At 40.0% G+C, this 16,390-nt stretch overlaps 2 protein-coding genes across 3 annotated transcripts in view; one reads left to right on the top strand and one right to left on the bottom strand.

The window, feature by feature from the left end:
* Nucleotides 1-6,765, top strand: part of LOC119504027 (LIM and senescent cell antigen-like-containing domain protein 1) — an 8,913-nt gene extending 2,148 nt beyond the window's left edge. Inside the window, exons 4-11 of one of the 2 annotated variants that reach the window (XM_037796114.1) lie at nt 904-1,024; nt 1,230-1,379; nt 1,489-1,639; nt 3,123-3,215; nt 3,330-3,378; nt 3,496-3,571; nt 3,817-3,989; nt 5,310-5,436. In XM_037796114.1, coding sequence (XP_037652042.1) covers nt 904-1,024; nt 1,230-1,379; nt 1,489-1,639; nt 3,123-3,215; nt 3,330-3,378; nt 3,496-3,571; nt 3,817-3,955 — 779 coding nt within the window. In that variant the 3' untranslated portion in view covers nt 3,956-3,989; nt 5,310-5,436. Of the gene's footprint in view, nt 1-903; nt 1,025-1,229; nt 1,380-1,488; nt 1,640-3,122; nt 3,216-3,329; nt 3,379-3,495; nt 3,572-3,816; nt 3,990-5,309 lie in introns of both variants that reach the window. The other variant, XM_037796115.1, reaches the window with a different exon arrangement.
* nkpd1 (NTPase, KAP family P-loop domain containing 1) lies at nt 6,377-16,390 on the bottom strand. Its single transcript, XM_037796080.1, has 6 exons — nt 16,275-16,390; nt 15,874-15,940; nt 15,168-15,284; nt 12,985-13,313; nt 9,309-10,730; nt 6,377-8,203 (listed from the first exon to the last, which is right to left on the bottom strand). The coding sequence occupies exons 1-6, from the start codon at nt 16,347-16,349 to the stop codon at nt 7,913-7,915; spliced, it is 2,301 nt and encodes a 766-aa protein (XP_037652008.1). The 5' UTR covers nt 16,350-16,390; the 3' UTR covers nt 6,377-7,912.

Raw genomic sequence — 16,390 nt, 5'->3', positions numbered from 1 at the left:
GGGAGAGTTGTCAAGTATTTAATACTGGATTGGAAATCAATTAACAACACAAAACAATGACAAATATTGTTCATAATCATAACATGGCAAACTGCAGCCCAACAGGCAACAACAGCTGTCAGTGTGTCAGTGTGCTGACTTGACTTGCCCCAAACTGCATGTGATTATTATAAAGTGGGCATGTCTGTAAAGGCGAGACTCGTGGGTACCCATAGAACCCATTTACATTCACATATCTTGAGGTGGGAGGTCTTTGAAAAGTGTCATGACAGTTTTGCCTCGCCAAAATTTAGCGCAAGTTTGGAGTGTTATTTAACACCCTTCTTCTGGTTAGTACCAATGGCTTCCTTAGGTTTTCTAGTTTCATATGATGCCAGTATCTTCACTCTAGCTTTAAAACTAAGCCCGGTACAACCTCCAGAATATCAATTACATTAGCATCTCTGACCTCCATATGTTGTTTGAGAGATCCCAGTGTGTCCTCACTGCTCTTTAAGTCTATTCATACTTTTATTTAGAACTTCCCACTTGTGTTTAGATCACCCAAGATGCAATTTAGTGCTACGTAAGCTTAATGTAAATACCGCTTGTGTGTCCAGGGAGAAACAGACACGCTCTAATTAAATTAAATGGACAATGAAAATGCATTTAACATTAAAGTGTCACTTTGAGAACACTATAGGAAGCACTGTAGTGCACTGTAGTAACACCAGGACTCCATAATGGAGTGCTCATTAGGATCTATGATATATGAATATGTATTTGGGTATTATCTGTCTATCTGTCTGTCTGTCTTTTGATATGTCAAATAAATCAAATCAAATAATAGCTTCCAGTCCCAAATAAATATTGGAAAAGTCAAACGTGCCTCAAACTGATCCCTCACTTGTGGGTTTCCCTCAGGGGAGTTCATCATTGGTCGTGTCATTAAGGCCATGAACAATAGTTGGCACCCTGACTGCTTCTGCTGTGACATTTGCCAGGCTGTGCTTGCAGACGTGGGGTTTGTCAAAAATGCCGGCAGGTGAGTATCCCATCTTATTACAGTCTTAATATAACACCGTGACAGCCTGTAAAACAGGTGGTTACACACACGTCAAGCTACTGACTCTCTTACTTTTGCGTTCTAACAAATAATGGAATTTTGAGCAGCTGTGACAGAGTATGTCAAAACATTATATTATACTTTCTTGACAACCCTAAATTGTGTTCTCCTCCATTAACCTCAGGCACCTGTGTCGGCCGTGCCATAACCGCGAGAAAGCTCGTGGCCTGGGCAAATATATCTGCCAGAAGTGCCATTCCATCATTGAAGAGCAGCCGCTGATCTTTAAGAATGACCCCTATCATCCAGACCACTTCAACTGCAACAACTGTGGGTCAGTGTTACCACTCCACCCCACTGTTTAACACAGAAAACGGCACACTCTTCAGAGTATATGTAAGAAAAGTTATCTTTAATGTGTTTGAATGTTTCTCTGTCAACAGGAAGGAATTGACAGCTGAAGCCAGGGAGCTGAAGGGAGAGCTCTACTGTTTGCCCTGCCACGATAAGATGGGTGTACCAATCTGTGGTGCCTGTAGGAGACCCATTGAGGGGCGTGTTGTCAATGCCATGGGCAAGCAGTGGCATGTGGAGGTTTGTCAACAGGAATGTAATACACTAGATACAATGTTACATTCATGTCTTTTCAAAGTAATGTGTAGCATGTAGGGATGTGACGGTGAGGAGATTTCTCCACTGGTTAATACATTTGTGACAACACCAGTGTTACCGATTACACCGGACATTTTACAAGAAAAGATGACGTCAATATATGTGGAGCGCTTACTTTGATCTTTAACGTTGGATAGCTGTGTGTCTGGTCTTGCCAGTCGCGCTTTTGCTACGGGGTCGCAGGTTTCTACTTGGCGCCGCTGCGCTGTGCACACCGACTGTGACCGCTCTGTCCTCCACGCGCCGATTACCTCATTAACGTTATGGTTCCCTTATAGCATTGGGTTTAAATCCGAAATATTGCCATGTAGGTGCTTTTGGTTTCGCTTTGACACAAAATCCTCCACCATCGTCTTGTCGATCGACAAGAAATCTGACTTCTGCTACTCTGTGCGGAGACGGAGCAGACACTTTCACTTTCAGTTTGTAGCGTCCGTCGTCTGACTTTGTATTGATAACACAATTCTGATACGCAAAAATTAACTAAATGGATTTTATTTCTACAAAAGAAGCGAAACGATGGTGGGGTCGGTGGGCAAGTAATGTAATCATGCCTGAACACCATTTAACACCAACTACCGCGGCAAGCCTAATATGTTGCTGTTTGTTGTTTTGAGGCCAGTATACTTTAGGAGTTTGCTCCACCATAAGAAAGCTAGGCCTTCAGGAGTTACTTTAGGACTCATGTTTACCGTGTTCATGATTTGGTATTCATTTGGAAAGAAGTACGGACAGGCAAGTGTAAGTGCAAAGTGATTCGGTCATTATCTCTCCATTGAGTTGCCACCTTGATGGTGTTGATAATATATGTAGTGCCTTCACATAGAAGCAGAATAAAACTCTTTAATGAATTTCACTTTTCGTTACCAGTACTTATGCACAGGGAAATGTAATTAATTAAATAAACCACTTTAGTACCAAAACACTGTTAATGAGCTAATTTGAGGCAGTAGGAGAAATGTGAGCACTTTTAAAAAGATTATTTCTCCTGAGGCAGAGCGCAGCAGATCAAGTTGTGTGTTCATCTGTCTGGAGGCTACTGAGTTTTATACTGTTCAAAAAGACTATCAACAGTGTATAGCAGTCAATTTAATGGTAAAGACAAGTCATTAGCTGAAATTAATTTAGTATCTACCCACTTCAGGAACTTCTATCTGGCAGGCACCAGAGAAGTAGAACTATTTTAAAAACACTCTGGGACACCACACTACACTGGTGGGCTAAAGGATTACAACAGTAGTATTTCTCCATAGGTCAAGTCTATAACTTTTAAAAACATTTCCAACTAAATAAACATTCATGTAATATTCATATTGTGTTGGCACCTGCTTCTCTAGTCAGTTTCACATGCCTTCGTTAGGAGTTTTCCCCCCTCTCCCTCAGCAACATTTGTTTTTGTTTACAGCATTTCGTGTGTGCCAAGTGTGAGAAGCCTTTCCTCGGTCATCGGCATTATGAGAGGAAGGGGTTGGCTTACTGTGAGACTCATTATAACCAGGTAAGGAACAAAAGAGCCAAGTCAAATAAAGGCTTTGGAGGACATGATAGACGTCATAATATTAGAAATGCTTGCTGTACAAAAACCCAATCTCCGTATTTCTCTATTATCAAGCTCTTCGGCGATGTGTGCTACCACTGCAACCGTGTGATTGAAGGTGATGGTGAGTATCGATATAATAAAGCTCATATTCAGTACAGTGTTTTAAGTAATTTGCATAAAATGTCACAGAACAATTGAATGTTCATTATTTCCTTTTTTTCTCCCGTGACTCCCTCAGTGGTGTCTGCTCTCAACAAGGCCTGGTGTGTCGGTTGCTTCTCATGCTCCACCTGCAACACAAAACTCACTCTCAAGTAAGTGATGATGTTCATAATAGTTTCTTTTTGCCAACTAATCCTGTAAAATACTACCAGCTGATTGTTGTTTTGCTCTCAATTTTCTATAACACTCCTACTGAACCCCTACTTTGGTGTCAGTCTTAACTCTTGTCTTTGTATTTCACTCTCCTGCTACACTACTCTTCCCTCTTTGGCCCTTTTTGCCCCTTTCCTCCAATTTCACCTCTTACATGCTTCACGTCACTTCTATGGTTACTCAGAGATAAGTTTGTTGAAATTGACCTGAAGCCGGTGTGCAAGCACTGCTATGAGCGCATGCCCGAGGAGCTGAAACGTCGCCTGGCTCGGCGTGAGCGGGATGCCAAAGACCGCAAGAAAAAACCTGCCGTCTGTCCATAGAGTTATTCTTTACAACTCACCACTCCATCTGTTGGTTGGTGATCTCTCTGCCTTCCTCTTTTTCTGTGGTCTTCCTTGTTTGACGGTATGGCATGATGTCATTATTTGTCATTTAAGTAAAACCAACACCTTGCAATTGTTTTATGTTAAAGAGGACCTATTATGCTTATTGTCAGGTGCATACTTGTATTTTAGGTTTCTACTAGAACATGTTTACATGCTTTAATGTTCAAAAAAGGCTTTACTTTTCTCTTACCGGCTGTGCTGCAGCATCTCTTTTCACCCTCTGTTTGAGCTCCCAAAAGAAGGCCCAGTCTGCTCTGATTTGTCAGCTGGCGTACAGTTGTGATTGGTCAACCGAACCAAATTGGACTCTGCCCCAGCTCCGCTCTAACTAGCTTTGTTTGAGGGTGTCCTAAACTAGCCGTTATGCAAATGTGGTACTTGGTGACATCCCCAAGTTGTGGAAGAAAAGACAGGACTTCATTCAAGGTGTTTCAGGTAGTTCAGGAGCAGTGTTTCTGTGGAGGAGAGTAACTCCCTTTGGCGTGGACTTTGGGCTTTGTAACTTTGCAGACCTTTTACACGCACAAAATACTATATAACACATAAAGGAAAGGGAAAAAGCACAAAAGCGTAATAGGTCCCCTTTAATGGTGTTTGTGCAAAACCTTAGTATACATTTATATCAAACATAAGTTTGTCTCAATTGATGCCTATGAGTAGGCTAACAATTATTTTTGTTATCGATTACTCTGTTCAATTAATGGATTAGTTGATGCTTTATAAAATGTCATAAAATAGAAAAAAAATCACATTTCCTAGAGTCCATGGTGACGTCTTTAAATGTCTGGTTTTGTTCAATCAACAATCTGGAACCGAATTCTGTGCATATTTTGTCTGGTGAAGAGGTTTTCTCCATTTGCCTGTGTTTTGGCTATTTGCATGTGTTTTTTTATGTTGCAGTGTGCCGCCGTATTTTTGTTATTAAAATTGACTTCAATGATTAAACTGTTTGTCGATCTACTTATGATAAACATAAGCTTCCCTCAAGCTTTATTTTTGTTCTTTTGAATGAGACAAGTAATTGTTTTAGTAGCACTTGAGCTTGCACTTAAAGACAAAGCTGCATGATAAATTCAATGGTTTCCAAGACTCCAGATCAGAAGATGGGTGTTACTCCTAAAAGTCTGTTCCTAATGCTAATATAATTTCAAATAAATGTTAACCTGCAGCGATGATAGTATTTAGATAAGAAATGATGCAGTTGGGAGGGAAATCTGAAAGGTTAATGTGAGCTAGAGACAAGTCATTATATTTAGTATTGACGTGGTCTTTCTTTCCTTCCTTGCAGGAACAAGTTTGTTGAGTTTGACATGAAGCCTGTTTGTAAAAAGTGTTACGAGAAGTTTCCTCTGGAGCTCAAGAAAAGGCTCAAGAAGCTGGCGGAGTCGTTGGGACACAAGTGAGCTGCTTCCGGCCAAACAACCTGGAAGAGTTCCTGCTATGTCTGTGATGGTAAAATATCCAGGAGAGCTGCTCCATAACAACATGAGGACCTGGCGTTATAACAGTACTACAAATATTAGTAATTTAAATCTGGGATCCATTTAAAAATATAAATATATATCAGTGTGGTGTTGTCATAAAGGTGCCTGTTTGTCTTTTTTTTTAATATTCTTTTATATGCAAATGTAATTTTTTTTTAAACATTCCTAAATTGTCCAAATTAGTTTTTCTCTCGTAGAAAAGACGTGGTGTCCCAGTCTATTATAACTTTACCATGAGCATGATTGACAACTGCTATGTCTAAAATTGTCTTGAATTTGAATAGATTGTTGTTTGACGTTATATGGAATTACACATGTGCCTTGAATATATGAACTATGTGTCTTAAAATGCAAATAATGGTTAAAATGTGACTTACATGCAGTAAGTCGTAAGTTATGCCTTATTATATATATGCATCTTAATTAGACAGAGTATAGACTGAAAGCAGAATTTACCAGCCTGTTCACCTTACAGCTTTTATACCTCAGTAGGAATAATTACAATGCAACCGCTGTGGTCTTTAGGATATTGTAATGATGTCTCCTCTTGATAACATGAAAAAATAGATAACATGTTTCAAGAAAAACTTAGAAATGAGCCATTACTGGGAGCAAGGCTCATATACAAACCATTAAGTGTTGATGAATCCACTGGATATGGTTAATATCAAATGGTGATGAACCGGCTCAATAGGTAAATATTTTATCCAAAGAATTTTTCCATGACTGTTGATTTGTCCACATCCACAGTGAGTTGGGAGAAAATATATCAGGTGGTGCTATCATGATTAGAAAGAATACAGAATCATCTTTTAAAGTAACCTGTATGCTGACTGTATAGTACTGTATGCTTTCAGTATGTGTGGTAGTGAAATGTTGCTGCTTGTACTGTAAATGCCTTGGGATTGTTAGCCTCGTATTTTTAGCCAAATGAATGTTTGCAACTTTCTGAGGGAAATAGTTCAAAGGAATCCAGATGAAATGAACCTTCAGCTGATTATTTAACATGAGAACGCTTTGATGTAAAAATATCATTAATGAGTCAGCATATTGCTTGGGCTGTTTGTAAACTGACAAATGTATTTAGAAGAAGAAAAAAAATGCAAAGTGCTACACATCAACAGAAAAATATATTTGCTTGGATGAGCATTTTTATTATGGGACACTTTTGCATATGCATATGAGTTGTACAGTTTACTGCAGCACATATTAATAAGTACAATATGTTCTTCTTCTGGATCAATAAAGTATTCCCAAACACATCATAGTGAATTTCAATCAATAAAATACCAAATATACCCTGCTAATGCCTGTTATGGCCCTGAAATAGATGCAATGTGTAGGGATTTCCACAGCTTGTTAAGAGTTAAGTTTGTGAAGCATGCAGTCATGATGTGTGACAGACACATCACACACCTCATTATAATCATTCACTTTTTACAGAATTTACAAGTTACAATACAAACAACAGAAAATAAATCCAAAACATCAACAACAACAAAGCCTACAATCAAGTTGCAAATGTGTGCATGAGGAAGCCTCCTGATAACCATCCCAGTGAATTAAAGCCTGAATCGTTGCTTAAACACCCCTCAATTTACAGTAAGATACAAATCTTCATGTGCATGTCACACTTTTGCACGTTAGAGTGGCAAAGGAAGAGTGAAAGACTGAAAGTAGAGCCTCTTGAGCATAATTCTATATTTTAATAGTTCTGAAAATGACTTTAAAGGCAACGTTTGAACAATAGTTTAGTTTGTGTGTTTTGTTTAGGTAACATTTCACAGCTTTTTATCTTCCTTTTCTATTCGCCACCTTCTATAATACATTGACAGAAAAAACAACAGTAACTCATAACAGGTCTTTTTCACACTCTGACTTGTCATAGCAGGAAAAGTACAGGCGTCATTTGTGACATAAGCAATGGCTCCATTTTATGAAAGTGTCACAGTGATAAGCCGTTACCGTGTGACAGTGAGCCAACCTACACAATACCAGCAGCTAAATGACACGCAGCCATCATAAATGTGCTTTTCCTATACTGTGACAGTTCGAAACATATGCCGTGAAAAACACCTACTATAGGAATAAGTGATCCCTGAAAGTGTACAATCACGTCAACTAAGGTTGATGTATACATGATTGGACATCTAGGTAACATACAGCTATCACTGCTTGTCCATCTTAAGTAAGCAAACATGTATGTGATAATTATTTGACATAGTTAAGAGGAGATTACACATTTTTCTAAGCAGAATCAAGAGTTTATTACAAGCTCCTATGGTTAACAAAGTGAATGTAATTACTTCACGCTTAAATAAACTCCCAAACTCTGCAAGTTTTTGCATTGTTACTGTAATTATTATGAATATTCAACATGCGGATCATCATTTTGGGGATATCACACTTACTTAATGTTAACTAGATTGGGATTAGACCAGTACCGATGGGCAACATGGAAGGGGAACCCCGACAGCTGGTTCTGGGGATGAGAAGGCGTCAGTGCCATGTTCTTGTATGGTGGTCGGAGACGTGATGGGAAACCCAGGAAGTGCAGTCTGAAATTTGCCCATTCACCAAAGGTCATATCTAGGATATTTTTAAGGTCATCTGTATCACCAAAGACCAGTGCCGAACCGCTGAGGTCATTGTCTCTCACAATATCGATATACTTGCTGGGGTAGTCCAGCCTCTCCAACTAGGAAAAAGAAGATAAGCATTATAAACACAGAGGAGTAATAGGATTTACTGAGATAATACTGCTTTGTAACAAAGGGACATTAAAGTTACATTCCTCAAAATTTACATGAAATTAAACCTTATTTTGGGGATACTAATTTATTTATGGTCTTAATTTTCTAAAAATGCTATTCACTGTATTTACATTCAGTATATACCTCTCTATATAGTCATTTTCATTGTTAGTGGCAGGATGCGCCATTCACGTGCTTGATTAAAATTACCTAACATATGCACACAGGATTCACAGGAAATGATTCAGTGTTACTTTTTGTTATTTTATCTCATTGCTAACAGCCTCGCTGTTGACTGCTTACTCACCTGACTCTGCATGGTATTAAGTAGGGCTGTCAGTGAATGCGATAATAATGCGTTAACGCAAATTCGTTTTAACGCCACTCATTTCTTCAAGGCTTCTTGCAATTTTTAGGTTGTAGTGGGCTCCGTTTTAAAGCTAGAGTGACGATACTGGCATCATGTGAAACTTGAAAACCTAAGGAATCCATTGGTCGTACTAGCTTGTCCCGAAGGAGGCTAAATAACGCTCCAAACTTACGCTAAATTTTGGCGATGAAAACAGGCATGGACATTTAAAAAGGGGTCTTTTGACCTCTGACCTCAAGATATGTGAATGAAAATGGGTTCTATGGGTACCCACGACTCTCCCCTTTACAGACATGCCCACTTTATGATAATCACATGCAGTTTGGGGCAAGTCATAGTCAAGTCAGCACACTGACAGCTTCTATTCTGCTTCTATTCAGTTAACTGTGAGCATGAACGCAAATAAACTCAAACTCTAACAAGAAGGAGCAGCCATCGTGAGCTGTTGGCGACTGCCTGCACCTCCAACTCCTTGTGCCATGTGGAAATCAGATCGTTGTTGCTCAAGGCATGATGGATAAAGGCCAATTATTGGCTGAACAACATGAATTTGTTTGGCTGCACTTAACAGATGCACCAGTTGTTCCTCTGTTGTACTTTTGATAACGTAGCTGCTCAAGTGTTTCCAAATCAACCAGGATTGAAATCTTAAAGATCGCAACTTTGAGGAAGTTACGTACCTCTTCACAGACACCCTCTGTGTCCATCTTGATGATCGTTGTGATTGGCAGAGGAGCTAGATTCCTCATCCAACCAGAATCCTTCAGCCTGGATGTCCCTCTGATGTGAGCCAGCTCCTTCCTGATTGAATGATCCAGGTTCACCGTCGACTCTTCAAATATCTTCAAGTCCTTTACGGTGAATTGGAAATCTACCTTGAGAAATCTTTCGAACATCTCAGGATCTCCATCCTGCTCGAGGAGGTCTTCAATCTGTCCACTCATCACATACAGCTCTGCCCTGGACCCGCTGAAGACTTGCCACAAGTTCCTTGAATCATCTGGGGAATCATCAGTGTTGTCCACACAGTTACGATCAATATCTGCTCTCTGCTCAGCGTCTTCCACACACTGGATGATCCAGCTGAGGCGGCAAGGCCACTGATTGGCCAGGACCACCCACGCTGCCACGTATTCTGGTCGAGGAAGCTCTCTCTTCAATGCCTTCATGATTATGACAGTCACTCGAACGGAGTTGATCGCCCTCCTCATAGACATGGCATCATCAAACATGTACGTGTTTAGATTCCTTTCATCGCTGGTCAGGATGCTCCTCACCAACGTCTCTACTTCCTCCTCCTTCACATCCAGTGCTGCTTTAGGTTTATCCACCAGTGGACAGGACTCTTCCGTTTCAAATGCAATCTCCACAGAAAATAAATCTGAGGAAGAGGTCTGTTTTGGATTGCCAGTGAGGCTGTCAAATAAACTGTGCTTTGAATCATCACACAGTGGTGGGACAGTGAAGGCCAGAGTCACGATGCGGTTCAACAGCGCATACGCTCGGTCTTCTTTGCTGAAGCAGCCGTCTGCAAAGTTCACTTTCTGCACAAGTACATCTGGGTTGACGGCCAGGATGGAAATATACGGACTTTCCTCATTTGAAAGCAGAATGTTGATGGCCTCCAGAACTGCAACGATCTTCTTGGGGGAGCAGCGGTCCAGATTGGTGATCTTCAGCACCACTCGTATCCTCCTCCTCTCAAACACCTCCATGAACTGGATGAACTCAGACAGAAACCACATTTCCTTCCTTACTTCGTTCATGAAGCCCAGCTGGCTGCTGACCCGCTCATTATCCATCCCCCTCTTGATGTTCAGATCCGGGTTGAAGAGGAGGTTCTTACCCATCATGAAGGCAAACCTCAGTGCGCTGGCTGCAGGGACTCCTATGGAAGCAATGACCAGGCCCTCCAGCACACCCACCTGGCTGGTTGTTCCATTCACCGCCCCGCCTGATATCTCCTCAGGGTCGGGAAGTCCGAAAGCCAACATGGATACCAGGATGATAATTGGTACCATAAGAATGGACAGGACAAGGAACCACAGAGGGAAACAGCAAACCTTTTTGGAGCTCCAATGGTTAAGACTGACCTCCACTCTCTGAATTTTTTCATAGAAACAAAACAAAACAGAACAAACGAGGAGCAGGTTAGACGTCACTGCAGCTGTGCCTTGTGTGATTCCCATACTGAAACTATTGTCCATCTGTTCTGTAAATGTACACACACACCCGTAAACTGTGGCACGATATTTGTAGATTTATCTTGGAAAATATTGTCCGTGACTTTGAACTGCTACTGGAAAATGTTTTAAGGTTCAACGCAGTATATGAGATAGAATATTTTTAATCAATCTCATTATCATTGTCGCAAAGTTTTACATTCATAAATGCAAATTTGCGAGAGTTAAACCTCCCTTTAATGTTTTTAAGAAAGAAATGGAACTATATATTAAGACAATATCTTCTGCAAAAAACAGAAAGGCTCTGAGTTAGTTGCTCCCATTTTAATGTTTTTACTTAAGTTCCTATTATTTATTTATTTTAACCACAGGCATGTTTACGTTTTTTGTTACTTTTTTATGTTTGTTTGTTTTTATTTATCCCTTTATTTCCTTTATATGTATTGGTTACCTATCTGTTGATTTAATTGTTGTTTGTATTGTTTGCAAATTTAAAATAAAGTTTATTGAAAAAAAAAAAAATTGCATGCTGGGTGTGGCTATGCTAAATGCTAAGATGCTCTCCATGGTGACTTCTGCATCCACAGAGGAACTTTTACCTCCAGTGAGGTGTCTGAGGCCTTTCTGCTGTTTCAGCTACAGGCTAAATCTCCATCACAGTGACTGCAGAGCCTCATTTAGCTCCAAATGTTTGACAACTTTGAGGGGCTTAGTGGGACAGAGAGACTGGTTTTAGTGGGACAGAGAGACTAGGACTGGTTCTAGTGGGACAGAGAAGCTGAGTTGACTGGATATATTAGGCTTTGAGAATGAAGGAGCAGAGAAGTTGAACCTGGAGCAGATTATCTTCAGACTGAGCCTTCAGACCGGTGAGTACAACAACAGCTCACTCTTTCTCCAGAGATGTGTGTAAACTGTGCAGCACTATCTCTGCTTTAATATGTGTTTGTGGCTGCAGCTGCTGTATGTTTTTATTTTTTATTGTTTATACGTCTGTGTTGTCTTCCGTGGTGATGTTTTATTTTGTTGTTGAATCTGAAAGAAAGTCAAGCTATGTTGCTTTATATTCCTTGTTTCACCTGCCCCAGTGGTAGCTCTATTTATTTATTTATTGTTGGTCATGTTTATGTTCCTCTTTTCCGGTTGTGTATGATGATGTTTCAGATGTTGCACAGGCTGCAAAGTGCTCTTTAAAGGAATAATATGCTTGTAGGTTTGGACAGAGGGGCTCTTGTGGTGTGGTTAAAGTTAGATGTGTGTATGCTGACATGTTAACACACTTTTTGTAACCTAAAATTCTTCTTTAATTTAATAGGTCTATCATATAATATCATCATCATATAGGCTAAATTGTTTTCTTAACCCTTCCTCTAACCCCCCCTCCCTTTTAAATATGTAGGCTACATTTTAACTGACCTCCTTTTTACTTTCATCTAATTACATTTGTACACAAGTAATTTTACTTAACTTGAGTAAAATATTATAGTAGCCTACTCTTTCCAATCCTGCATATCTTCTAATTACAGTATATCTTTTCTGGTTTGCGCATATGTCACATATTTCCCGTGCAAGGTCACTACTCATTTGAGGAATTCTGATGTCTCTTATGATGTGATTTTTCTTGTTTCTTGTTGAAAAATGTGCTTCTTATCTTTAAAGTTCAAGGTGGCACCTGTTCATCCATCACTGGTGAGGTGACAATATGATTATAATTTTGCAGACATTGGTGTTAATTGTAGTTTGATGCTGTAAGATTTGCTTGTTGATACCGAGGGGGATTGTTTTGACACAGTAGTATATGCACCCTCTGAAAGGGGCTTTTAAGGCAACCATTTGTAATTTTTAACAGTACTTTTAATTGAGAGTAAAATATTATAGTTAGCCTACTCTTTCCATCCCTGCATATCTTCTTATTATATCTTTTCTGGTTTGCGCCACTGAGACTTGAGCTGCCATTCCAGTAGGCTACAATGAATGACGAGTGATTTCACTTTGGAGAAACACAACAGACTTCACTGTCACCAGAACCAACACCAGCATGTAAACATTGTCATTGTGAGCGTGTTAACATGGATTTAGCTCAAAGCACAGCTGCACCTGAGTACAGCCACACAGAGCTGCCAGCATGGCTGCAGACTCGTTGCTTATAACTGAGAAAAGTTAATTCACAAACCTTCTTCTTCAGTTCTTCCTCTTCATCATATTGAGCCACACGGTAGAGTGCAATCTGTAATTTCCCAAATTTGATCTGCATGGCCTGAAACAGCCGCATGGCAATGCCGGCCCAAAGCAGGTCGCTGCCTGCAAAGTGCCAGGCACTGAAATGTACATGAATGAACCGGATGTTGTGGTGCTGCTGGTTGTCCTCGGTCCAAATGGGACTGTAGAAGAGCATCCGGCCAACGAGCGCCAGGAAGCAACTAAATGAAGGTGTATCTGAGCGAGGCCTGTGTCTTCCTTCGTATTTCTGCTCAATCCTCGCAGCTTCCTGCTTCATGTTTACTGGAGAGACACAAAACAATGGCAATATTTACATTTAAGATAAATTATTTAGCCGGTTGGGGTAGGCTACATGTAGGATAAACCTATAAATCAAGGCAGAGTGACATCAAGACGGGTAAAATATGTTGGGTAATTGGCTCGGACATAAAGAGGATAATACATAGTTTTTTTTATAATGTTATGTTAATATTAGCAATAAGTTGGTGATTTTTACTTATTTGGCTCTCACACACTCTGATAAAAGGCCTTGGTACTAAACCTAAAACCTATTCCAGCCTGACTTTTCTGCAGTAATAGGTACTTATTTCATATGCAAAGGTTGTGCTTTTTCAATTGTCCAAGTCAAGGCAAGAAGCACAATAAATATTCAAATGGAGAGCCGGTGAATAACATTGTAACATTTCAAAGCTTTATTATAGTATGGACATTTATATGTGAACGCCTGGTTGAACTTGTGCAATACTGTCTGCTAAGGTTAAAAAAAAAAAAAAAAAAAAAATCATCACGACAACCCTACAGAACCTTCTGGGTAACACAAAGACCAACAACCTTAAACTTATCTTTTCTGCTGGAGCCCTCAGCCGCACATCCTCCATTCAGGCTGTTCAATGTCACTTCTCTATAAAATGGAAACCTGTATTTTCTTAACATACTTCCTGTGTGCAAGGTCACTACTCATTTGTGGAATTCTGATGTCTCGTATTATGTGATTTTTCTTGTGCGTGTGTTTCTTGTTAAATAATGTGCTTCTTACCTTTAAAGTTCAAGGCGGCACCTGTTCATCCGTCACTCGAGAGGTGAGAATATGATTATAAATTTGCAGACATTGGTGTTAATTTTAATTTTTAATGCTGTAAGATTTGCTCAGTTACAGTCGATACTGAGGGGGATTGTGTTGACACACTATGTTCACCCTCTGAAAGGGGCACACTGTCTTTTTAAGGCAACCATTTGTAATGTTTTTACATTATTTGCTACGCATCCAATATCACACAAATGTGTTAGGGTAAATATATAAGTTGTGTGCTTTGATTGAGCTGGCATATACAGAGCATTCAGGAAGTATTCAGACCCCTTCACTTTGTGTTTTGTTGCAGCCTTATGCTCAACTTGTGATTTCATAAATGAAATGATTTTAGCATAAAGCTGCAACATAACAAAATGTGAAAAAAAGTGAAGGGGTTGTAATACTTTCTGAATGCTGTGCACAGTGTTTCAGAGAATTATGGTATGTGTACTTAAGGACACAGAGATGCCCTAGAGGCCTGCGGAGCAGAAATACAACGTCCACTTCTCAGTCAGTCAGTTGAGAAGAAATCATTAAGCGTGAGCAAGCTCTGAGGTGGAGCACAGCTCATTCATATGCCAAGAAGGAGCTCAGTGATTTTCTGACTGCAGTGGATACGTCAGTGCAAGAATTAAACATTATGTTCACTATGTTATATAATAATATTGTGCTGCTGTAGCTTTTTTAGTAGCATGTGCAGTTTCTGTTGATTGGAATATTTGCATCAGAGTGAGTGAAGTAATTCATGACAGATTGACGTGATGTGTCACAATCATATCAGAGTTTCTATTGGCACAAAGCTAACGTGAGTAGGAGTAATGGACACAGGCTTGTTTTATTGGTGCAAATGGTCCCCATCTGTAGATATGCATTTATTAAGGGCAATTTTATAATTTAAAGCAAATTATTTTCTGGACCCCCTGGCAGAGTGCCACGGACCCCACTTTGAGAATCACTGGTTTACAGGGAACATTGTGGAGTGATCACTGGGCTTTAAGTGGTTGAATAAAGCAAGAGTCATCCAGCAGACAAAAGAGACGATATGCTGGGGGACAGCGTGTCCATACCTTCCATTTGTCCTAGGATCATGTTAAGTCGATTCTCACATGACGAGTAGAGTCCTACAGTTGCAGGTGATGAAACTTTTGTCAGGGTCTTGGAGAGCGCATACGCATAGATATCATCTGAAAGGAGATTTTCATTTCATTTTGTATTCAAATACACTTAGCTGATACTTCAACAGTCTTCTTTGAGCACAAACATTTCCAATTATCCTTAAGTTGAAGGGTTATTTGACACACCTAATCAAAGAATTGCTCACATTTAAAAAACTGGATCTCCTGTAGAAGCGCTCAAAGGACTAATTATTACTAACAGCAAACAGGTTTTTCTTATTTCAGCTCAATAAAGTTGAACTAAACTGAAATGACGGCGCTTGTAGACGCTTGTAGAAAATGTTCACAGCCTTCACACTTCTTATTGAATATTCTATCATACAGTACATGGTGTATAAAGGCCATAATGGAGGTTACATTAAACTTTAAACTATGTAGGCCTCTCACTTTAGAAAATTGACAACATTACCTGATGATAATATTTCTAATTAATTTAGAGCAAAGGAACAGAGAACAGAGGCTGGAGACGCTGTGTGCAGGTCCCTGATCCAGACGCTCAGTTCATGATAATATTCATCAAGAAAAGTGAAACTGAAAGTGAAAATGGAGCCCTTCTGAGCAGTAGGGAAGAAAGCCGAGCCACCTGCGGATAACTCACCTTTTGTTGGCTTAGACATGATGACTGCGTGGTGGGACATGCAGCTTTCACTGAAAACCCCTTTGACCTGCGAAGAATGAGAAACAGCAGGGAAGTTAGCGCAGGCAGTGGAGGTGTGTTTGTGTGTGTGTGTGTGCTTTCTGTGTTGCCTACAGGTCCCTCCTTGCTGTATATCACGCCTGAGCAGACAATGGTGTTCTCAGCCACCACCGACGGGAGCTCAAATGCGAAAACCCACCGATTTGGACACTCAGAGTGTTGATTGACTAGTTTAACTTGAAGATTTGGTTTGTTTGCTCATGTACTGAACACCTCTACAGCTAAATGCAAAGCAGCACCACGTGTGGAATGAACGACCTTGAGAGTGCTTACATGGCAAAAAATAGAAATTCACTACTCACTGCTTTTTTTCTTCTTCTTCTGAGTTTTGATTGACGGGCATTTAAGTGACTTGTTTTAAGATGATATCCTGACATTCATGCATGGGTATGCACCCTCCCAGAGTGCAGGCTGTTCT

The sequence above is a fragment of the Sebastes umbrosus genome, chromosome 2 (genome assembly GCF_015220745.1).
Source record: "Sebastes umbrosus isolate fSebUmb1 chromosome 2, fSebUmb1.pri, whole genome shotgun sequence".
Classification (NCBI taxonomy): Eukaryota; Metazoa; Chordata; class Actinopteri; order Perciformes; family Sebastidae; genus Sebastes; species Sebastes umbrosus.
Note: the sequence above shows the minus strand (reverse complement) of the source record. Positions and strands in the feature narration are given on the sequence as shown.